Source organism: Gadus macrocephalus, chromosome 23, assembly GCF_031168955.1.
Source record: "Gadus macrocephalus chromosome 23, ASM3116895v1".
Taxonomy (NCBI): Eukaryota; Metazoa; Chordata; class Actinopteri; order Gadiformes; family Gadidae; genus Gadus; species Gadus macrocephalus.
This window is the reverse complement of record NC_082404.1, coordinates 17694861-17719771: the sequence shown is the minus strand read 5'-3', so window position 1 is coordinate 17719771 and position 24911 is coordinate 17694861. Positions and strand designations below refer to the sequence as shown.

General features: G+C 49.6%; 1 protein-coding gene across 4 annotated transcripts in view; it reads left to right on the top strand.

Annotated features, from left to right (window-relative positions):
* LOC132452069 (enhancer of polycomb homolog 1-like) overlaps positions 1-23113 on the top strand; it is a 31499-nt gene extending 8386 nt beyond the window's left edge. For 3 of the 4 annotated variants that reach the window (XM_060044433.1, XM_060044432.1, XM_060044430.1), the window contains 12 exons: positions 3131-3279; positions 4472-4678; positions 5902-6050; positions 8240-8393; positions 9653-9811; positions 10294-10383; positions 11070-11218; positions 12780-13219; positions 17625-17746; positions 18869-19007; positions 19495-19873; positions 21309-23113. In XM_060044433.1, coding sequence (XP_059900416.1) covers positions 3131-3279; positions 4472-4678; positions 5902-6050; positions 8240-8393; positions 9653-9811; positions 10294-10383; positions 11070-11218; positions 12780-13219; positions 17625-17746; positions 18869-19007; positions 19495-19873; positions 21309-21381 — 2210 coding nt within the window. In that variant the 3' untranslated portion in view covers positions 21382-23113. The remainder of the gene's footprint in view (positions 1-3130; positions 3280-4471; positions 4679-5901; positions 6051-8239; positions 8394-9652; positions 9812-10293; positions 10384-11069; positions 11219-12779; positions 13220-17624; positions 17747-18868; positions 19008-19494; positions 19874-21308) is intronic. The other variant, XM_060044431.1, reaches the window with a different exon arrangement.
* The last annotated feature ends 1798 nt before the right edge of the window (positions 23114-24911 follow it).

Below are 24911 nucleotides of genomic sequence, written 5' to 3'. Positions count from 1 at the left end.
TCAGCAGCAATGAAAACACAGATAAACTTGGTTATGGCATTTGCATTTCTGAATTCCCAGACAGGGGTTGTTGAAATAGTGTTGTGAGCTGGGTTTGCACAGCTTTTTTTTTCACAGCAAAGGTGATGGTTACATCTGGTTGGTGCCTTTTCAAATGCGTGTGCATGTTGAAGTGCTGTACGTAGACACGGAGAGCCCTCTCCATAGTCGGAGAGCCTGTCGGAGACCCTCTCCGTAGCTAACGTGCGCATCCAATATTTTATAACTCTCCGTTGACGCCATGAACCTATTGGTCGACGCAACGGAGACGGTAAGGGCTTTGATTGGTCCTCTTAAAGGTTGGGTACGGAATTCTCTTTTTTGGCCATTTTTGCAAAATTACTTGAAATCCTTATCATAACCCACTTGCAGCCACTGAGGTAGAAGTACTGACATGAAAATTAAACGAGTCAATCATCTGTGGAACGGGCAGGGCTCGAAAAACTGCGTGATTGCGCGTCCATGTACTTGGAATGGGTGGAGTCAGAGTCAGCGTTGAAGGAGAGGGGGTAGGACCATTTGAGTTGTGTGTTTTCAAAATCTGCTGGCGTTTCTCCAATGCCATACCCAACCTTTAACAGAATCATTTCCGGAATCACTTCTCCGGTTTGACACTGCACCTTAATAACTTTGCACATTGTTTGCCTTGCACCTTAAGGTCCAATGAAACATCAAATAAGATTTGAAAAGCTTTGGAAATTTATTAACAACACTGCTTACATGGTTTGTGGTCAACATATAAGATCGATCGGGCGGCGTCTTGCATTGCGTATCCGACATCCCGACGGAGAGCTGCTGAGGGGTCTCCGTAGTTACGGGGTCGGATTACGGAGTCGGAGTAGTATACTTTGGCTAAACGGTCAGGGGGGAACTCGGACTTCAAGTTTTAAATTCCGCCTCGCAAAACAGGCCTTTACATTCGCCACATTTACGCACCGCGGTCCACCTCTGTAACCACACCGAAGTGCCTGTACCGTGACGGTTCAGTACATATACGTGTATCATTACACCCCTACTTTGTTACGGTTCTTATTTGCGTCAGCCAATCATGTTGCTGCAGGTGGAGATTTTTAAGGGTGTAATTGGCGGACACAAATACAGCCAGCAGTAGTAGAATATAAAACAAAGTGTAAAGGTTTCAAATTGACGCTTTGTAGACTGAACACTGTAAAAACAAACCTATTAAAGTCCCCTTCTGGAAGCTCCATCCACTCACGACAGTATACCATCTTCGATCAAACTAAACTAGAATCCAGGGGGAAATGTCAAGTTGTTGTTCTCTGTCCCAGGCTCTGTGCTGTCTCTCCCCAAGAAGTTAGCTTATAACATGGGACAGCTGGATCTGAGATTATGATGACTGTCAACAGGTCTTTTAAGGCCATGCTGTTGCGGTTGAATTTGATGCTAGTGGTCTGGATAAGCTAAGGGATTGGTTTGAAATGGTTTTCTTTTTAAGGTTTGTTAAATACATTGGTGTATTTGCTTGTTTCAAAGGGTGTTACCGTTATGTTCGCATTGTGCGTTTGTGTACATCTTTCTGGCTCTGTGCAAGAGTCAAGGGTTATTTAAGGTAAAGGTGTGTGTGTGTGCGTGTGCGCGCGTTGTATGAGTTATACCGGTTTCTAGAAGTAGTAAGGCATGAGAAATAAACTTTAGAAAAAATTGTTTGGCTTTGAATGTTTGTGGAATTTTTAAGGTGTGTGTGTGATCTGTGATGTGTTCGAGAGAGAGAGAGAGAGAGAGAGAGAGAGAGAGCGCGCTCGATAAGGGTGAGCTGAGGGTAAGTGAATGCCTCACCCGGTTGGACGCCTCTCGGCTGTTTGATCCTGAAGGCTTCCTGCTGTCTTTAAGTGTTGGAGCAGAGAGTAAAGAGGGAGGGAGGCTGTGGAGGTGCACCCTGATCTCTGAGACTGCTTTGTGAGAGACTCGGTGCGCTGTGTGGCTGCAGGCTCCACGATGGAGTCTTGTGAAGTCTGGAGAAGACTTGATGGACGTAGGCTAGCTCAACGACAGCCGGCTATGCTCGCAATGCCTCTGCCAATATCTGCCCACATGATTAAAGGCCGGGAAAGGGCTAATATGTTTGGTCCCATGTGGCTGTGTGTTAACACGCATAAAACTATATTTGTAATGTCTGCGCAAATTATGATCTACTCTGTCCATGATAAAAAAACTTGAATTTACAAATAGTTCTATGTTTGCGTTGTGACGCATGTAAACGCCACTCTTGGCATCGCCAGTACTGGCCTGCTCAGGCATTTGGTAATGGTTCACAATGTCCAACATGGCTTCAGTGGTGAAACGTGGTTGGGCAATAGATCAGTATGTCCTATGTAGCTGTACTCGTCTGTCCCCCCCCCCCCCCTAATCCTCAGATGCCTGGGAGGCATGTGTGTGACTGTATTGGAGCGATGAAGAAACTACCCCTTACTGGGAGGGATCTGGCAACCTGGCCGATGAATATGGTTATGTCATCGGCAAAACCGATGTAAAAATGACCTCGGGGCAATGGCCGCCTCCCAACAACACACTGGTGACTCAGAAAGTAAACGAGGGTATTTTCAGCAGAGTAAAGGCTCACCGAGGCGTACGGCATGCCTGCTGTCATGCACCGTTACAACGAATAAGGGTTTGGATTCCACGGAATTGCTCACTTCTCTAAATGCTGTTGAATCAGAATTAATTGGAGAGGGCCTTTTTGAATTTGGATGTGTTTGTGAAGAGTCTCAACACTGGATTATGCATCAACCCTGGGAGAGTTTGAATTTGTCTGGCCCAAATCTCTATGGCCAATACAGATCCCTGTGGGAGTCTGTCTCACGGGCTAACGGGGCTCTACAGAATGAGGGATGGAAAAGCTCAAATGCACAATGTTGTACAACAACAGTGGAAAACTACTCTGTTAAACTCTATGAAAGATGAGATTGTACTTTAATGATCCAAGTCTGTGAATTGCACAATATCCTGACAAACAAGTTCTGCCGGTGCTATGGTAGTCATTGGTGTTTGGGTTTGTTTTGGTTTCTTTGACCCGTGTTTTCTCCAGGCTTTAGTTTGTCCTCTAACAGCCACCGTCCCTTCCGTCCCCTAGCAGCTTTCTGTCTGGACGCAGAGCAGCCCGACTACGACCTGGACACGGACGACGAGACGTTTGTGAACAAGCTGAAGAAGAAGATGGAGATCACGGCGCTGCAGCTGGAAGACATGATCGACCGGCTGGAGAAGGGCAGCGGGCAGCAGGTATGGTCAACCTCAGAGCCCCTCCTAAACCGTCACGCCTGGAGCTCAGTATGTAACCCCACCTTTGACCCCCCCAGCCTGTTAGAGGAGGCTAGAGTCACCCCCCCATTCAACCTCGTTCTTACTCCTTCTCCTGCTTAGTTTGTATTTCTCACACTGCTAGACGTCTTCTATTCACTGCCACATATGTTGTCCTGAAGAGCGTTTGTATATAAGGCCTAAAAAAAGTTTTTTGTTTGGTTCCGGTTTCCGACCGACCCAAATTATTTTATGAGCTTTAAAAAAATAAAAATAAATCTTTTTTTTTGATGCAAACTATAATTACGTTTTGGTACAGCACCTCTTCATTCTTTACAAGGATGAGCGGATTTTCTCGTTTTTAAATGAAAACAACCTACCGATCATTCGCTGCCGCTGGAAAAAATAAATAAAATAAATTCCCTACCTACCCATGACCTCAACTGACAACCAACAGGAACCAAACTTTTTGATTTTTTTTAGGGCTTGTTTATGATGCACAGTATCCATTCCCTGTCAATCAAAACACCGACGTAATAGAATCCACACAAAAGTGGACGGTGTTTAATGTTTCAATAGTAGTGGTGGTTGTCTACGTCACGGCCGCACAACTGAAACAAACCAATACCTCTACAAGCTCCACAGTGCCTCCGCTCCGCACAATGTTTGTTACAAACAGGTAGATTCACCAGCCGCGTGAATCAACCAATTAATTACTTAAAGCAGTGGCCCTCATTCATTTGACATCTGCTATTTATTGTGTGCAGCTCCTCTTAGCCTTCATACGTATGTAGTGCGAAGGCTGTGTCCCCTGTCCTAGTTCCCTCTTTGCTGTTGTCACTGTATTAACTAGGCACCGCAGTTGTATTTATAAAGCACAAGGCTAGTCACAGTGCTTGTCTGAGGCAGGGGTCACGCTTTAAACGGTGAATGTCGTGCTGACATATTTGAATAATAATCTTCAGCCATTCAACATTATGAGCCCTGATTTACAGTTAAGTGTTCACGCGGATTCCAGATGTTGTTAAAGTGTGTTCCAGGATAGGGATCCTCATTCATTGTAAAATGGCTGCACGTTTACAGCTATAAGACACAAATTCGACATGCTTATACTCGAGTTGCTTTCACCGCTAACTCAATGCATGTGGGCGTCTCTCGCCCCCTCTACACACAGCTCGTCAGTCTGAAGGAGGCCAAGCTCCTGCTGAAGGAGGACGACGAGCTCATCAAGGAGGTTTTTGAGTACTGGAGCCGCAAGAGGAAAGGCTGCCATGCGGGCTACCTCATCCCCAGCGTCAAGCACGAGAAGAGGGACGGCTCCAGCACCAGCGACCCCTACGTCGGCTTCCGCCGGAGGACCGAGAAGATGCAGACCCGGAAGGTGAGACTGTGGGGTCGTGTGTTGGAGGTCGGTGGGTGGGGGGGTTATGTTTTGTTCTCTCAGGACGGTTCACGCACAGCCGTGTCTTTAACGGTCGCTTGTGGGCCTTCAGAATCCCAGAGGTACGTGATCAATAGCACTATTGACCACACATAAGTCCAGTGGGGGAGTAGGTTTTAGTTTACGACTGCTTGGTGCCGTTGGCGCACAGCGACAATACATGAGGTTCAAGCCCTCGCGTGCGACAGATTTGTTGGGGTGTATCTCTGAGGAAATACAAGCTGCAGAGTAATCGACTGAAAATGAAATTAAACTGAATGTATGCAATGCAAAAGATATGCATGCATAATATTATTTGCATCGTTTCTCAAACTATCCTTTGTGGAGAAATCACCAGAAAACCGTTGTACAGTTCGAGTTGGGATATTCATGCAACAAGACTGTTATCTTCAAGAGAATTTTCCATTGTTGAACTCAGGCATCCGTGTTCCAAGTCCATTGTACCTAGCAGTGTTCTTCACTCTAATGCGCACACACGCTCACACACACACACCGTGTGCTGGCACTCGGCACGTACCCACTTCATCTTGCGGCCAATCAGCGCACAGACAAGCACACAAACACTCGCACTCACATAACAACAAGTCCTCCGCCTGAACAGCAAATCATGTCCAGGAAATGAAAAGGGCTCTTCATGGACCCCCCTTGACTTTTAGAGAGCGCGTCCACATCCCCCCGTCAATGTAATTGGCTGCGCTGGGAGAGTACCTGGAAAGCCCCCCCCCCCTCGCCCCCTCTGACAGCTGCAGCAGTGCCACTATGCACGACCACCGCCCGGCTAAGAATAAGGCCCCCCCCCCCCCCCCCCCACTAGGTCTCGTAGAACGCAGTCTCTCAAGGGTCGGGTTGGGGGCTGCCAGGCACAGGAAACAGTTTCATTTGAAATCATTGTTTATTATTGTAAAAGGATCCCACAAAGGACTGCTGGAGCATTTGCGTCCAAGTCGTTCCTTTTTTTCCCTTTTTATTTTGAGAGTTTAAGCCCCGGGCAGCGATGACAGTCTGGGTCTGAAGAGCTTAACATCAAGTGTGCATTTCAAACAGGAAAAATGTCACGCTTCTTCGCTTGGCTTCTACAATAGCACATCCACCCCACACCGGAAACCGTATTGAAGTCGTATGATTATTCGCCCCTAATGGTTCTCATTCGTCCATTCCCACAGAACCGTAAGAACGACGAGGCGTCGTACGAGAAGATGCTGAAGCTGCGGCGGGACTTGAGCCGGGCGGTCACCATCCTGGAGATGATCAAGAGGAGAGAGAAGAGCAAGAGGGAGCTGCTGCACCTCACCCTGGAGATCGTGGAGAAGAGGTAGGACACCCCGCGCCTACAGACATCTGTGATGAACTCCTTGGGTCTGGATGGGGCTGAACCGGGGTGGCAGAGAGGGGCCCACTGAGGCACTAGCAGGGCCTCATTATCTGCGTCAAGGGACAGCCCCTAACCCCAATCCCCTTTAAGGGCCAGGGGTACAGCTCCTCAAACAAGGAGGGGTGAGACCACGAGAAGGAGGGCCCCTCCTTAATGCCACAAGGGGCCCAAATGGGCAGACGGAATGGTTATGTCAACTGCAGTGTTTTGTTTTGACAGTTGTCCGTGTTTCTTTGAGCTGCACACACTTTGTGTTGGTGCACTGCCACAAGCCCTAAATAGCACGGAATGCTAATTACGGTGCAGTGTTGACTACTCATTAATGCCAATATGAATAGTGCAGTCGCGCGTAGTCAACCAATATACACTGTTGCACTTGCAGAATAAGAGATTGAAGTACAGGTAAACACTCACAAATTCAAGTTTCGCTTGGCAGAATCATTTGTCCAAGGGAGTGGTAGAACAATCCATGCGTTCAGGCAAAACTGGAGTTATTGCAACACTTTAAATTGCTGCAGAAGCAATTTCTTATCAACAACCAGACAGTGTGCGTGGGTGTGTTAGTTTTGATACGCACTCTGTTTCGACGATTCCCGTTTGACCACCGTTGCGGCGGATCTGACATTCCGTGTGTCGAGCCAAGAACAAGACTCCATTGTTCATTGTTCTTTATGGACACTCGTAATCTCTGGCGGCACTGTGTTTTGGTTGCTCCTCTTTATTGTCCGTGCTTGTAGGTACGAGCGTTGGGCCTGAGGTTGTGTGAGTAATGGCTTATCCAGTCCTTTGTGTGACTCTGCGTGTATTTGGTGTCATGGATGAGCCCTTTTAGGCAGGAGCAGTGTAAATATTACCCAGCGGTCAGGCTACGCTGCCCGTGCTAATAACCCTTTTGACTTTATTCATTAATTATTTTACAGAGAAATTGTTGTGTGTTTTAATGCAGTCACACCTCCCTGGCGGTTGAACCTACAGCTTCTAAGCTGTAGTTCCATGTGGAGCTTTTCACTTAATAGCATTTTGTGAAACGCGTCGCAAAAATAGTTCTTTCGATGGCCCTTGGGACTCCATTTGGTTTCCCAGGGACCCTTCCAGCGATCCAAATATAAATATATATATATTTATATACACTACACAGACACGATGCACTGCTGGAATGAGGTCCGTAGGAGAGCGGCTGTCAGAACGGGCCTAAATTGCTGCGCCCCTCGTCCGTTTCCCTGGTTTCATTCAGGGTGACATTTCAATTTCCTCCCGGTATCCAGACGGGGGTCGCCTGTCCGCGGCTCCCCGCCACTACCTGCCAATCTCCACTCCCCCCAACGACCTCATTCAGGGGAGACGGCTCCCCCTCCTCGCTCCCCTCGGTTATGATCTCAGACCGGGGGTGTGGGGGTGGGAGGGAGAGAGAGACACGGGTGCTCTGCTGTGTATATACACTGTCCACTGTGTGTGTCTCCCCCAAGCCATCTCCATACCAGGTTCCCCTTCTGATTAGGTTTATGCGCTCCATTATTTTTATGATTAAAGCCTTCCCCTGCTTTGCCGCATGGTTTATGCCACAGCCTGCCGCACTGTTGCGACGCTATAAAGTGTGTGTCGTGAACAGTAGCTACGCAACCGTCGATGAACAGATCGATGTATACGTGCCCGGGCGAAGAGTTTTCTCCTGCGATGTGGACAGTGGTGCTGGCGTGTGAGCCAGGGACAGCAGTTGGTTGCGGCGATTTTCTATTTTCAAAGAGGTGTTATTGCGAATTCACACTGCCCTCTCGGATATACTCTGTTCAAGCACTCTTGTTTGTGTGAGAATACGTTCTACACAACAGTATGGCACCATCAGACTTTGAGGCGTGTATGGATCTTTTTGAAACCACTATCGGAGAATACAAAGGCGACGCACTCGTATAATGATGTCGTTAAAGCAGGAAATAGGATTTTTCCAACAAAACAACAAATTCATGTCCTTGTCGTGAGGACCAAAACAAAGAGTCCAAAGTTATACTTCACGATCAGCGATTGGTCAGCTCTTTTCGCTATGCATCCAACCATGACTCGGCAAAACCGCACCTCCCAGCAGCCACCCCCCCCCGCCCGGCCCTGACCGTCTCTCTCTCCCCGCCCGTCAGATACGTGACTCCGGACTACGGCAGCGAGGTGATGGCGGAGACCCTGGCCCAGTGCGCCCTGGTCAAGCCCGTGTACACCATCCCCATCCTGCCCCCGTCCAGCAACAGCCAGTACCGGCATCAGGACCACCTGGACCTCAAGGACTACAAGAAGGTACGGCCCCCCCGCCCCTCCTGGCCTCCTGCTTATTGGTCACGGGGTTGTGATGCGTTGGATGCGGAATTATGAATGGAATGAAGTCGTGACGTGCGGGCCTTACTGTTCAAATCTGGAACCGCATTCTGGCCCGCGGATGTGGAACACAGAATAAAGCCAAACTCGGTTATTTATTTGAATAAGTGAATCTCCGCTCGCTCCTCGCCCCCCCCTTGCCGTTCCTTACCGAGCAGCGTTGGCCCCCCCGTGTGCGCCTCCACGCAGCACACTGCTTCATTAAGCCGCTCTGTCACAACCCCTGCTCCAACGCACCCCCATTACCTCTTAATTACCTCCTTATGTAAGCTCAGCGACCCCACCCTCCCCCTCTGACTCCCCCCCTCTCTCTCTCTCCCTCCCCCCACCAGCTGATTCACTCCCTCCCATTGTTCGTTTTTTTTCCCGGAGCCCGTCACCAGAGTAATTCTCGTCTTATCGCCATGGCGACTGCTCTGCATATTGACACGGTAGTCCCGTGGTGACGAGAGCCCTTCCAACGCAATCCACTCCACATCCCCCCCCCCCCCCCCCCCCTCCCCCCCCCCCTCGACCCGGCCACAACTCCCCAGGGCTTACGCATGAATGGAGGGTTGACTTCCCCCAGCAGAGATGGAGTGTGTTGACGGTAGAGTCAGGGAGGGGGTGGGTGGGGGTGGGGGTGGGTGGGGGGGGGATTTGTAGCCGTGGGGGTGGGAGGGGTTGAGGAGTGCCATCTGTTTCCACGGCAGCATATGGCACGTGCTGCCATCTGCATATCAATGGCTTGGCATTCCACACGACCTCACCTTCCACATACACGGGCAAACACGTGCCCCTCCAAAACAAACACACGTACGCACGAACCGGACTAATGCGCTGCGTTTTAGATTACTGTGCAGAGCGGTTGTGACCAATAAGGAACGGGCAGTGAACACTCGCTGTGGCACCTCCCTGACGGTATAAAAACGGGCCCTTTCAAGGACTTAATGTGCGTGTCCCGTGTTGATAAGTAATATAATGGAGGTGCATCAAACGGCATGGTTAAATGGTGTGCGGTTTTGTTAAAATGATGGAAAGGAGAAAGAGACGTTATTTTGTCGAGGTTCTAGCGTATCTTTAAGACGCTTTGCACCTTGCTGAGTAAATAAAGGGCCAAAGAAACCGCCGACGTCAACGTATCGCCAAGCACAACAACAATGACCTAACCGCCATCCTTCCCTCTCTCCATCCCCCCCCAGCCGGAGAAGAGCGAGGTGGTGCGGACCAAGAGGAAATACGAGAAGAAGCCCAAGGCGCCCCCGCTGGCAGCCCCCGCCCACCTGGGGCCGGCCGTGTTCAGCCCCAAGGACCTCAACCAGTACGACTTCCCCAGCTCCGACGAGGAGTCCTACTCCCAGGTACCCTTTCCCCGCGTACCCTGGTCCCGTTTGGGAACCACGCCCCGTATGACGTCGCTCACTGTGACGCGTCTCCCGAAACCTGTTCCCGTCCCGGGATATACGCGTTGCATGTTTACCGGCGTGTTTTTTTTTTTCCTTGGAACCGCTGCGGGCCGGTTGAAAGGATCTGGCCCACGATGCTTCCTGTACACCTCCACCACACCTGTTCCTTATTGACTCGAACCAAAACAATGAGTAATCTGAGTGGCTTATCCGGTACACTGAGTGCCAACCCAAGGAACACGATGACAACATTTCAGTGAGCGATTGGCACCAGCGTGACTGGACATAAATTGACTGTGTGTGTGTGTGTGTGTGTGTGTGTGTGTGTGTGTGTGTGTGTGTGTGTGTGTGTGTGTGTGTGTGTGTGTGTGTGTGTGTGTGTGTGTGTGTGTGTGTGTGTGTGTGTGTGTGTGTGTGTGTGTGTGTGTGTGTGTCAGCTCCTCTCTGGTTCCTCGGAGGCGGAGGAGGAGAACGACCCAGATGGCGGCTATGCGTTCAGGAGGAAAGCAGGCTGTCAATACTACGCCGTGAGTGCCCTCCTGTGACTCCCTCTCTCCCCCCTCCTCCCCCCCGTCCCCCTCCTCCACTCTCATCTGCTGCTATTTATAGAGCCTTCGGTCAGGCTGCCATGCTGGCTGTCTCTCTCTCTCTTTGTCTCTCGCTCTTTGTCTCTCTCTCTCTCTCTCTCTCTCTGTCTCTCTATCTCTCCCTCTCTCTCTCTTTGTCTCTCGCTCTTTGTCTCTCTCTCTCTCTCTCTCTCTCTCTCTCTCTGTCTCTGTCTCTGTCTCTGTCTCTGTCTCTCTATCGGATGACGGGGTTTTCCTTTCCTCTGCTCTTGTTCTTTGTTTTCATTCACACCTCCTAATAGAAGCTCGCGTTTCCCTCCTCCTCCTCTTGCTCTCTCTCTCTCCCGATATTTCTGTGGAAAGTGACCCTGTAGCCAGAGTGGACATTTACATGCACATTTGGCAGTGAAACTAGCACAACAAAGGACTGCCTAGGGAACCATAAATCCCCAAAGGGATGGTAACGACAATCGGAAGACGTCAAGATCTATTTTAACGTTCAACATCTAAATATATTGCATCATAAAATGCGTTTTTTTTTTTTTTTTTTTAAAGAGTTCCAACTAATCGGGAGATACAAATTACTTTAAAGTGTTGCACAAATAAAGTCTAATTCTTTCTTTCTCCCCCCCCCCCCCCCCCACCAGGCTCACCAGGATCAGAACATCACCTGGCCGTGGGTGAGCCCCTCCCAGGGGGGTCAAGGGGACCCCCGCTACCGCTACTGTCTGACCTCGCTGACGGCCCCGCGGCGCTGCCTGGGGCTGGCCCGCCGGCGCACGGGCCGAGGAGGACGGTGAGTCGCACCCCGCCCTGAGGATGGCTCCCGGACCCCCGTCTGGGGGTCACCCCCCGCCCCCCGGTCTGGGAGTCAGTCACCGGCCTGGGGACCCCCGTCTGGGGGTCCCCAGGCCGGTGACTGACTCCCGGACCCCCCGGTCTGGGAGTCAGTCACCTGCCTGGGGACCCCGGTCTGGGAGTCCCTCCGTCGTCGGTGGTTCTGCTTCATGTGTAGATGATGAGGATAGGGAAGGTTCTAGAAGATTTAAAGAGCTGGACGACTGTAATAAAGTTTATAGACGTTTGAAACTTTGATTGCTTGCAGGATTCTTTGGTTGATGGGAAGTGGTCGGTGAGGAGTCGACTCTGTACTGTTGGAAAAGAACTGTTGAGCATTCAAAGTATCAGTGCGGGGGATTTTAATTGCATACGTTTAGTGGGTAAAGTTTGTTTTTTGTCCTCGGGCAATGAGGCAGTTCGCACCGGGAGTCCCGTGCGTTTGTGATTCGGCCGTGTCTGGGTAGACGATGTTTGGGAACGTTGGAGCAGGGGGGGGAGCTTTGGGTTTGTGGAGTTGGATGATTGGAAAGTTTGTAGACATTTGAAGAATGTGAAAGTGTAGCAGCAGGGACGTTTTTTTAAGGAAGATGGATGATTGGAAAGTTTGGAATCTTTTGGACGCTTGTCAGACTTTTTGGTTGATGTAAGATTGGAAAGTTGCGTTTAAACTGTGGTGTGAAGTCGACTCCGTACTGTTGGTAAACTGTTTAGTGTTAGTTGTATCAGTGCTGGTGATTTTAATTGCATATCATTTTTTTGATAAAGTGTTTTGCCTCAGGCCAGGAAGCAGTACGGTAACATAAGCCCTCTCCCTGCTGCTTCTGAAATAGTGACTCTGTGTCTTCTCCTGTTTCGTACCATCAGTCCTTTAACAGAAAGACTGGTCCCTGTTGATGAAAGGCCCTGGGTGAAAAGGTGTCTCCTTCAGACACCCACCCAATTGCAAATGCAATCAAGCTTTGTCTAGATGGGACTTATCAGCTGTTCCTCAGAAAGCTGGGAGTTCCCCCTATGGCCTTTTTTGTTTGGATTTAATTTCTAACGCAATCACATTTCCTCTGTGAGACGTTTAATTATCGTCCTTTTTTTCTTGCCAATGCGTTGGAGGCGTATAGGTTTGCTGAGTCGTCGTTTGATGTATCGCTAACAAGTGCTGACTAATCGTTTTTCTTTAAAAGTATAATTTTCGGGGGCCAGCATTTTGGTCGACATGCTACTTTTTATTTTCTTCCAGAGAAATCACTTTTAACTTTTCTATAGTATCTCTGACATGAATACCTTATCCCTAACCCATCTGTAAAATCTATTTTTCCGTATTGCTTATGTAGTGATACTGATATTTGAAAATCATCGGGTGATCCCTAACCGTCTTGCCGAACCCATTATCCTATTTTTCTTTTATCATGTTGCCGTAGTGATCACATATTTGATACTACTAGTCTCAGAACACCATCGGCTGATGCACTGATTATCAGTGAATCCTCCATAACTCTTCATTTCCTCCCGTCTCGCTGCAGGCTCTTGCTGGACCGCGCCCACACCGACCTGGACCCCGTCTACCAGAACCTGGACTCGGACCCCGAACCCGAGCACCCGGCCTCCTCGCCCGCCCCCCCTCCAGCGCTGAGCTCGCCGCTCCGGGACTCCAACACCAGTACCTCAGACAGCATTACCTCCGGCTCCTCTCGCCTCCTCCCCGCTCCACCCTCCTCCTCCGCCTCCTCCTCCTCCTGCACCTCCTCCGTCGCCGTGGATCTGGCCCGGGTCCTGTTGAACGTAAAGTCCTGCCGCTGGAGGCACTTTAGACCACGGACGCTCCCCCGCGACCCCTCGGGCGCTGGGTTCATGTCTCGCAGGGGATTATTACGGAGGTTTCAGAGGACCGGGTCGGGACTGAGCCGGCCACTGGCCGGCGGGGGCCCGACGCAGCCCCGCCCCGCGCCCCCCCCTGTGAACGGTGAGGCCTGCCCGCTCGTTAACTTCCTTTGGTGGTGCTGGTATTGTTGTTTTCTTGGTCGTTATCTGTACTGTGAAAGTGCAAGTGAAAGCAAAAGGACTGCATTTATACAACACTTATCCAACCAGTGTCAAAGCGCTTTACAATATTATTTTTTAAACCCTCACACACTCACACACCGACGGCAGTGTCTGCCAGGCAAGGCGACAGCCAGCTCGTCGGCAGCAATTAGGGCGAGGTGTCTTGATCAGGGACACCTCGACACTGGGGAGGAGCCGGTGATTGAACTAGCAACCGTCTGGTTACTAGCCAACCCGCTCTACCTCCTGGGCCGAATGCCGCCCCAGGGGGTAAGTTAGTCAGTTGCCCCCGGTCGTTGTTTGGGTTTAACTGGCTTAACTGTAATGTGTTTGTGGTCATGGTCTTCCTGGCGCTTTTAAAAGAGAAGTTTCAGGTGGTAATTGTTTTGTTTTGGGACGTACTTGCGTCTTGAAAGTTGTTCTCGCTCTTTCTGAGAGGGAGTTGAGGATGGTTCAACCGCAGATGTTGACATGCCGGCATGTCGGTTGCTATGGTGATTCATCCTGATTGACACGGGGTGATGCGACACTTGATAGCTCCCGATGGTGACTGTCGACTATATTACCATTACTGGGGGGTGAAGGGGAGGAATAGATTGACTGGAGTCTGTTTGATGGTTACAGACTACTATCTTGTTCATCCAGCAGCCGCATTGTAGCATGAAATTAAACTCTGCTGGATGTGAACCGTTCTTGTTTTGGTGCCTTATCCAAAACCATATATTTTATCCACCAGCATGTTTGTCAGTGTTTAACTCTACCATGTAAGCACAAAAAAAGGTTTACTGTAGGGGGTTGCAAGCAATAGTGTGTTGTGTTGAATCATCGCTCCGAGACAACTCTTATAATACAGTAAAACAAACGTGGGTTTAAAAATGTATGACCGTGTGCAGTATAATAACCAACTCAAACAGGTTAAATAGGCCTCTGGGGGCGAGATTTAACAGCTGGAGAGAGGGAGCGGAGGCAATGTTGTGAAAATAAACATCCCCAAGTGTCGGCCCTCCCTCCCCCAGTTCCTCGGCCGTCGTGTGAGGCTCTCCAGCTCCTGGGATCGAGCTTAGCCGTACGTGTCGACAGGCGGGTTTGATTCCCCGAAACAAATGGAGAGAAGGGTTTCTGCGTGGTCAGTCATCAGGCAGCTCCGGTCAAAAAGCCGAATTGTCTCAGAGAGCAGCCAACTAGAATGTTATTAATATATCAATATATATTCTGTCCTTTCATGCAATTCTTGACATTGGTCATATTTTTTTTTTTTTTTTTTACAAATTACATTTACATGATGGCTCTTGGATAATTACTGCTATAGATCTTTCCAACAGCACATTTGAATAGGCCTACATCAATAGCATGCGCTAACACAGGCTATGAACCATTGGTACGAGAAACTAACACTAATTATATTATATGTTGGATGATAATCAACTAGAAACTCGAATGGTTGAACGCTCCGACAGTGACCCTGTAGTATCGAGCTGTGCATGTTGACTCTATATTCCCCACTGTGTGTCAAGAGTGACCGACTGTGATGACAAATCCTCGTTCCAAGTCTAGCGGTGTTGACTGAGAACGGAAACCCAGAAACAATGGCTCTAGAGTCGGGAGAGAGGGAACGGTGATCCCCGGTCACGTTCCAGCAACTCTCCCCGCTGGACCCACAGGGAGTCGGACCGGCGAGTCTGCCTCCCGCCCCGAGCTATAGATCGCTTTATCACTGAGCTCTAATTGTGGGCTTTGTTTGCTGTAAGGACATAAGTGTACACAGAAACGACACCAATCCCAACCGGTTGGGATTGGCCCACGGCGACCACTCAGGCTTGGGGAAGGCGTCACCTCGGTCGATACCTCGCGGGGCCTTATCGCTGTTCTGCTAAATGAAATGGCGTCGTAGTTGTTCTATACACTAGCACCGATCATTAGCATGCGTTTTTTTTTTTTTTAATCAGTCCAGGGCCTCTACATTTTCTCCAGGGATTGGATTTCATGATCGGATGTGAATACCGCGCTTACTCAGATACACTAGGGCTCTCCGCCACCACAGAGCCCGTCCACAGAGTGTACGTGCTCTCTTTTCAGAGATGGTTTAGGCCTAAAAAAAAAAAATATTTGGTTCCTGTTGGTTGTCAGTTGAGGTCATGGGTAGGTAGGTAGGGAATTGATTTTATTTTTTCCAGCGACAGTGAATGATAGGTAGGTTGTTTTCACTTAAAAACGAGAGAATGCGCTCATCCTTGTACAGAATGATGAGGTGCTGTACAAAAAAACGTAATTATAGTTTGCATCAATACTTGGCTTTTTTTTTCTTTTCTTTTTCTTTTTATTATGAACCTACGGTTCATAATGTTTGGCTATGCTGTAATAGTATAGGCTATATTCCCAGCCAGAAGGCAGATGCAGGACCTGATTGGACGGGCGGGTTGTCATGTCTGTTTGTAGAGGCAGTCAGTCCTGTGCCATAGTGGTCACCTATCGACCGCTGTGGGAAGCTCTGAGCCCAGTCTCTGTGTCTCCCCACCGTGTGAGAACAGCCTAAGAATGGGCCCTACACACCCCAGGAGGGTGCTTGGACACGCCACAAAATTGATAACTGACCACTAATGTGTGCGGCTGGTTTTTCCGTCGCTGGAAGTCCTCCAGCCACAAGCTAGTGGTGAGAGGCCAGTTCGGTCTGCGGGTTTGTGGTTCAGACGTTTCGCTACGCAGCTTTAAACGTTGGAGTGGACTTGTCATCACTGAAATCGGGTTATTCATCAAAGAAGCGTGACTGGGGCTTCTGTACTCCATTTGGGGCATTAAAAGGCCTTTAAAAAATACACATACTGGAGGGGACTTTCAGGAGTGCTGTGTGTTGAATGAGCCGAAACAGCTGGCACGAAGTCTCACCCTCTCATAACACTGGCTCAACTCTTTTCTAAAGCTTTTACTTTGAAGGCCTCACCGCAGAATTAAAGTCTGCTACAATGTGCGCCGTGTAAGGGCCACAGGGGTGGAATTGAAAAATGTCACCATGCATGAAATTAGGCGAGCCCGCCCAACCCTTGGGTCGGGCAACTTTGTTGTGTGCACTTGTGAGTGCGTGTGTTGTTCAATGTGTGTACTTGCGTGTGTTGTTATGACATTTTCTGGCTAGTGCTGAGGTGTGGGGTAGAGCAGTCAAGGCCAGCCGGGGATGTGTATTGTACTCCGATGCTCTGCTGGTTTGCACCGTCAGACTCGAGGCTGCAGGAGAATGAATCGGGGCCCTCTGTATGCACTCCCTCCCTCTGGTCTTACTGGAACACCAGCGAATCTCTGCTGCTCCGAGATGGAGGCAATGCTGGGTCAATTAAGTGTGTGTGTGTGAGGGTGAGGGTGCGGGTGGTTTGTCAATTATAACTTTGAAAATTGATTGTTTTAGTGTTTATAATGGGAGTTGTTCATAATGGGAATTTTATCTGGGGAAATTAGTTCTCCGCCCTGAAATAATTTGCCACTAGACGAGAAACCTTGTCAACTGTTATGGCACTGAAGTAGAAAGTATAACTATTTACCTGATAACGATGTGGGGATGGTTTTCGGTTCGTTTCCCGGCCTGTCATGGTGCATGCGTCAACGATTTGTCAAGACGCAGAATAAAGTATGGTGTATTTTCGGTGACTGGTGGCTGGGAGTTTGCGATCCATTCCTGAATGCTAGCTAATGTTGTCACCCCCGCCCTGTCACCTCTCTCTGTAAAGGCTCAAACAATGGCTTCTGCCTTCCAGGAAAGTCTTAGTCACTGCCTGAACATCTACTTTTAGTTCGGTCGCGAACTGAAAGGTCACGGCTGCATTGTGCAACACTGAAAGAGCTCGGTTTCAAGCATTTTAAATGAGTTTACATTTTTGTGTTTTCTGTTGATTATGTTTTGTTTTTGTGGAACATAATCTCTTGTAAATGATTTTCCTCTGAGTTAAGGAAACGTTTGACTTCCACATCACTGTGGCTCCCACCCTGGCAAACATCTTGGGTTTGATGTATTGATGCCCGATCGGGTGGTGCGTTAGCAGGATTGTTATATTCGGTCTGAATTCAGTCTTCAAGCCACAAACTGGGAGACCTGCTACCTAATTGGTTTCTTCCACTCTGACGAGCTTTTTTCTGTCTGTCTGTCTGTCCTCATTATTTTTTTTATTTTCCGCTATAAACCAGTCAAAGGAGACACTAGCTAATGTCCTGATTACAGGTTAACCTCGCCGTCTGAATGTGTTTGTTTTGAACCATTGAGCCCCACTATCAGAGGTGTGTGTGTGTGTGTGTGTGTGTGTGAGTCCCCACTGACTCGGTGATGTCCTCCTCCTCCTCAGTGCTGAGCCTGGAGCAGTACCAGCAGCACCAGGACCAGCTGGCCCTCATGCAGAAGCAGCAGCTGGAGCAGATCCAGCAGCAGCTCGCGGCCAGCGACGCGCCCTCCGCTGCCAGCACGCAGGTCAGTACGCCTGCTAGGTGGTCAACAGCGCCGCGAGCCGGCTCACACTGGGGGAGGAGTTGGTACTCAAACACACGCAGTGTGGCTAGGTAGTACTCAAACACACACACACAGGGTGGCTAGGTAGTACTGAAACACACAGTGTGGCTAGGTAGTACTGAAACACACACAGGGTGGCTAGGTAGTACTGAAACACACAGGGTGGCTAGGTAGTACTGTAACACACAGGGTGGCTAGGTAGTACTGAAACACACAGGGTGGCTAGGTAGTACTGAAACACACAGGGTGGCTAGGTAGTACTCAAACACACACAGGGTGGCTGGGTAGTACTAAAACACACAGTGTGGCTAGGTAGTACTCAAACACACACAGGGTGGCTAGCTAGTACTAAAACACACACAGGGTGGCGAGCTAGCACTAAAGCGTACATCAATAAGCTAATGAGAGAACTCAATCAAGCCAGTTAGCCAAGAGTTTCCACACTGGTCAGAAGGCGTGTCTGTACTCATTTGGGTAGAGCATGATCATGAGGTCAGCACACATTGGTCAGTCGGAAGAAATACATGCACACCAAATTTGTAGGACCGATAAAGTAATATTTTATCTTCATCTTAGGGGTTAACACTAATAACGTGCAGACTAACGCCGTTATTTAAGTAAACTGCTGAAATAATATGAAAGACTAGTGGACCATCAGGACTATTTCTAGCACGTTTCCCGGTTCGAGGCCTTGTTTGCCCCGTCCTTTGGGAAGAGGGCGCATCCTCTCCCTCCTCAACCTTGCCTCTTCCTGTTTGGCGTTGCATAACGCTGTGCTCTCCACGTTCACACAGTGTTGACCTCTGCCCTGCACCATCCTAATAGTTTCTGTCATTTCTCTCCCTTCTGTTTCACTCTTCATCTTTCGATCATTACTACTCCTTTCGGTTCTTCCTTTCTCTTTTTTGTCTCACTTTCTTTTCCTTCTTGGAAATCCATCTCTTCCATCTCTTGCTCTATCCCTCTGTCCTTACCTCTCTCGCTCTTTCTTTTCCCCTGCTTTCGTTCTGTCCCTCCTCTCTACGTTGTACTCTCCCCCCCCCCCCCCCTCATAACCTTTGTCTCCCTCCCCTCCCCTCCCAGGGCCTGGTATCTAAGACCCTGGACCAGGCCAGTGCCCAGTTCGCCGCCTCCGCCCTGGTCACCGGCGACCAGCTGCTGGCCTTCAAGGCCAAGGAGGAGCCGGCACCCGGCGGCGTCAACGGGGTCCTCCCGGCCGCAGGTGGGTGTCCGCTCCACAGCCCGCCTCCTGCCCCCATCCACCAATCACAGAGCGCCTTTCTGTCACATGACTTCAGAGGGTTCCGCCCATACTGTTGGATCTACGGCGTCCAGCACAAATCCATAATACGTATCCTCCTTTTTCGGTGTATTTACTGAACGGACAAAGTAGAATAATGCTAATCCGATTTAACTTGCATTCAGGGCACTGGAGCAGACGCTTTTATCCAAAGTACATTAAGTACATCTCTCAGGAGAAAGAGAACCAACAATATAACTCTGTCGGTACAGTAAGGATGTTCATAGAACCAACTAACCATCACTAGGTTAACCCATTCCACGTACACAACAGAGACAGCTAGGATGAGAGGCGACACAACGCTGAGTACTGTACACACAATAAGAGCGTACAGGAAGTGCCATGACTTCATTCCCCTCCCCCTAAACCTGATGCCGGTGTTAATCGCTCTGCCCCCCCCCCCCCCCAGGTGTGTTCAAGGGCTTGCACCCCTCCCCCGCCTCCTCCACCCCTCACCGTGGCAACCAGCCCCCGGGCCCACCCGCCTCCGGCCCCGTGTTCCTCCAGCCCTCCTCCAAGCCTGTCGTCGCGGCGGCGGCGCCCAGCCTGCTCTCCTCGTCCCCGCACACGGCCGCCGCCCTGGGGCTGCTGGGCCCCTCCCCCCCCGCCGGCCCCACTCAGGTCCTCATCGGGAACAACCTCCGCCTGAGCGTGGCGTCGGCGGGGGGGCTGGGAGCGCGCCACCTCCCCCGGGCGCTGGGCGGCGTGGCGCCCTCTGCCTTAAAGCTGGCCGCCGCCGCCGGCCTGCCCCTGGCCAAGGGGCCCGGAGCGCCGCCCGTGGACCCCCGGTGAGACCCCGCTCTGCTTCAGGAGGGGCCCCCACACCGTCGAGTTTAGGGGGGGCCCCTCAGAGGTCTAGTTTAGGAGGGGCCCCTCAGAGGTCTACTTTAGGAGGGGCCCCTCAGAGGTCTAGTTTAGGAGGGGCCCCCACACCGTCGAGTTTAGGAGGGGCCCCTCAGAGGTCTAGTTTAGGAGGGGCCCCTCAGAGGTCTAGTTTAGGAGGGGCCCCTCAGAGGTCTAGTTTAGGAGGGGCCCCTCAGAGGTCTAGTTTAGGAGGGGCCCCTCAGAGGGTCTAGTTTAGGAGGGGCCCCTCAGAGGGTCTAGTTTAGGAGGGGCCCCTCAGAGGTCTAGTTTAGGAGGGGCCCCTCAGAGGTCTAGTTTAGGAGGGGCCCCTCAGAGGTCTACTTTAGGAGGGGCCCCTCAGAGGTCTAGTTTAGGAGGGGCCCCTCAGAGGGTCTAGTTTAGGAGGGGCCCCTCAGAGGTCTAGTTTAGGAGGGGCCCCTCAAGAGGTCTAGATTAACCGTTGTTTGAAGATAAGGAGTTCTTCTTATTGAAATAGTCATGAAAGTTACGTTGAAAGCTGATTAAAGGTGACACACTTTACCACCAGGTGTGAGGGTGATTAGCCGTGAAGAGCCGTTTTGAAAATCTGCCTCTTCTGACATCACAAGTGGGCGTGTCAAGACGTCTAGATGTACGACGGAAAGATGAGCAACGTTTGGTGGCTAGGGGGACACGCCCATCCACCCCAATCACACTCACACCTGGTGCTATGATATTTCACCTTCACCGTCTGGGGGGTGGTGTAATGTAGTGGCTGGGCGGTTTCACTCCCAGCCTAACGGTGTTGGATTCAACCCCTCCATATCTGAGGCCTAACCTGTAGGCCTTCTTAAGCAAGAGGCCACAGCTCCTACCTGCTGCTGAAGGGCCTGCATCTCAATGAGCTGCTCTGATGAACGAGGAAGTCACAGACTAGTTAATAGTTAGTGGCTGTTGAAGTGTGAGGGTAGTCGAGGTCTCAATGGGTCATTCACTGCTGAAGGTGTGTCTTATGGATGGGTGCTTCATCCAGTCATTCCTAGGACGCCCTTCTTAGGGCTGGGTGATTTGACCTAAAAAATAAAATCTTATTTTTTTCAAACCAAACCCGATTATAGATTTTAATCGTATTTTTTTTTCTGTAAGGGGGAAAAAAATAAATAAATTTGTAAGTTTGGATTTTATTTGAAGAAAACTGATTAACAAAAGGAAAATAAATAGCACCCACCTCCCACAGTGCTGCGCGCCTCAGTTTAAGATGTTTTAAAGCATTCATTCGTCTTACGATGAAAAATCGATGAATCGCCCAGCCCTACCTTCAACACCCCTGACCCCTGACGACCCCTAACCCCTGATGACCCCTGTGACCCCTGACCCCCACTGACGAGTCTTCCTCCTCAGGGAGAGCCGGGAGCCTGAGCCGCCGTCGCTCAGCAGCATAGTGGACAACACGGTGGCCATGGAGGTGACGTAGGGGCCGCCACGGGGCCCCCAGAATCCTCCCTGGGGGGCGGAACATCGGGATGGCCGAGCGAGGGCCGCTGACGCCGGGACCGGGATGAGGTCGGAACGCCGGGAACGCCGGATCCATCCGCGGAGACTCGGCGGCAAATCTCATCTCTCAACTGCGTTTTTCTTAAACCGCTCTTTGTTTGTTTTTGTTTATTTCGTTGTTGTTTTTTTTTTTTTACTTTGATTTCCTTTTTTTAATGTTACTGCTAAAAGGTGGGGAAAAAAAAAAGATTGACATCTGTAAATTATGAATATGGCAAGAAGAAAAAAAATGAATTAAGTATATGTAAAGTAACTTCACATTTGTACTTTCCCCTGTTGTATATATGTTACTTGGATACAGAAGTGGTCCATTTGTGATGTTTTGCACTTGGGTTATAAGAGACTGTGTGTCTGGTGTGTGTGTGTGTGTGTGTGTGTGTGTGTGCGTGTCTGGTGTGCGTGTGTGTGAGTAAATTAATGTGTTGGGGGTTCAGGGAAGACTGAGGAGAGACGGAGTTGTACAGAGAAACCTTTTTTTTTCTAATCACATCATGTGCATGGTGCGGAGTCTGCTGTTTTTTAAAAATCTATTTATTGTGCTGTGTTTACAGTTTTTATTTTATTTTTCTATGATTTTGTATCGGTTTTCGTTTCATTTGTACACTGTACTTTTCGTTTGTTCCTGTGCGGTAGTGTATGTTTTCTGGTAGCTACGGTCTCCTGGGTATATATATATATTTTATTTTATATACATGTTGTGAACACACAAAGCAGGTCTGACACCCTTCCCTCCTCACCCCTCGAACTCTTTTGTAGTTTGATTTCCTTTGGTCTGTCGGTGGTGGACTATTCTACTGGCTTGGGGGTGGATGTCTGGATGGAAGCACTCCCCCTCCCCCCTCTCTCTCGCTCTCTCTGTCTCCCTCTCCCACCCCCCCACCCCTCTCCCACCAACCTGACACAAGGAACAAACCAGGGATGCGTCTCTTCCTAGAAGTGGCCTCCACCTCTTCTGAATCAAAGCACTATTATTTTTTTATCCGTTTCTATATCAATGCTGCTTTTCTTTTTCCGTTCCAGTTTCTGTTTATAAAAACCACAACACAGATTTTCAAGAGTATCAATTTGTTTTTGTCTTCTTCCTCATCCTTTTCCGTGGTTACCGTTTCTCCTCTTGAACTCGGTGTCTTTGTTTTATTCTTAAGGACTTGACTCTTGCTACTTGTTCCTGCGTTAGCGACGTAGCCGTCTGCTAAATCATTCCAGTTGTTTGACTCCAAAACCGGCTGACGTGAGGAAGGAGAAGTGCCACGGGACCCATTAGTTTCCTCCCTTATTTCTGTCTTTCTCCTCCTCTCAATCCCCCTCTTTCTGTTTTTTTTCGTCTTTTTTATTTTGTTGGTTTTTTTATAAATATTTTTTTCTTTTTGGAAAAAGAATCTTTGCGAGGCCAACACACCACGTATCGGGTGCCTTCCTCTGGGGAAAACATACCTCTCTTCTGTGAAGAGTCCGGCACAAAGATGGCGCTACTTAGTAGCAGTTCTTGTCTGTGTCATGCCCAGCCCACTGGCAGGAAACATACTACCGAGGTTTATACACGTCCCACACTGGGGGCTGGGGGGGGGGGGGGGGAATAGAACATTAAACAAGAGAAAATGTGACAACTTTCACTAAAATATGACAATAAAGCCCAGGGCATTAAATGTGAACTGATACATTGTTGTTGGTTTTTTTTATGTGGATGTGTTTCACAAAAGTCTTTCAATTTGTAAAGTAATGCAAATCAATTCACAGAAGTTAAGTAATTAACATGCATGTCCATATAAACTAATGAAATACCGGTGAGACGATTATTAAAAACGAACTCAAAATAAGATATTCCACAACGGTCACTGGAACGTAGCACTGGTAGGCGCTCATTTGTGTGTATAGTTTTTTTCTGTTGGGTGTGCTTTACCAAAGTGTTTTTCAAATTTGAAAAGTTATTCAAATCAAATCACAAGTTAAGTAATTAGAAAATAAATAAATACAAAAGTAAATTCCCTGCAGTGCATTGCAGTGCCCGATTTCATTTGCATACTAAAGTCTAGAACGTTTGGCTAGTGTGACCCCGCCATCCGTATTCCAGCACGGAACAGCCCCGTGGCCAAAGTACAGATGCTAATGAGATGACGCGCGGATACGCAACGTGAGCTGGATGACGTAGTCCTTGCGTGACCCTTCTTTCTTTATAGGTCCATGCCCTTCTTCCCCACAACAATCATTTTAAACAATGGCGGCAAGCGGTTCACGAGTGGGTTTACGTTGGTGCGACAGTGAAGTCGAGTGTTTACTTGAAATTTGGGCCGGCGACAGCACTCAGTCGCAGCTGGACACCACGCTTGGTGATGACGTATTTATCGTATTATGACGTGATGACGTATGTATGAAGGAGCAATCGTGCCCAGGCCACGGCCTTTGGGAGCAGTGTGACCACGGGCCAGCGGGGGGAGGGGGGGAATCGTGCTGAATCTTCCTGCAGCACGGAACAGGCAAACTTGCCTAGTGTGAGAGCCCACATTCCACTCCGGTCCGTGGCGCGCACCACTGTTCGGAGCTCATTGGTAGAGATGCAGAGCAACAGTTCGTAACGAGCCACTGGGGAGAGAAAGGGAAGCTGGTGTTGTGGAGTGAATGAACAAGATGCCTCCTCATCCAATCACACCCAGCACTCCGCTCAGACATCACTCCTGATGAGGTCATTCCGGCGTCCACCATCACACTATCACATCGGACGGCGTCGCCATGGCAACAACCGAACACGTGAGCCCCTTTTAATATTTAACGACTCTCCTTTTGACAACTGGGTTCTGCCCATGATGACATCCCCGCCCGTGTAAACCACGCCGCGGAGATCGTGGGGAGGGGATGGGGTAGATGACCGAAATGGCTTTTCCACAAAAACCAGATGCAGCTGTTGACCACAGCTGGATCGGATGTCCCGGGCGGCGGCCCTGATTGGACGGGCGCGGGGCCAAGTCCTGTTGCCTCTCCCGTTTCAGACGAGAACAGGGCGCGGGACGACAGGTGGCGTTCTTCGAGGGAGGGCCCATGACCACCATGGACCTATTAAAGAAGCCCGTGACAGATTTTGCTGACTCTTTCGGTCTGAAGGGCGAATCTACACACGCACACACGCACGCGCACGTGTGGACCGTCATGAAGTGAACTCGTTAAACTTGCGAAGCTACGAGTGATTGACAGTAATGGAGATTTCAGACGTGGATCCGACCGTTCTGATTCATTAGGCTCGCCTGCTGATTGGTTTGGAGCTGAATTAAGTCGTTTTGGAGACTGGTCATTAATTGGCTCAGTCCAATATATTCCTAACCTAATATATTAAGTCCTCTAAAAATAATCCTTCAAATGAAAGGCTTGTCAGGGGTCTAAATTAACATCAATCAGGCCCACATAGTGTCTGAAACTGAATTCGGCCCCATCTAAAGCAGTCTTGGTTGCTGCCTTACT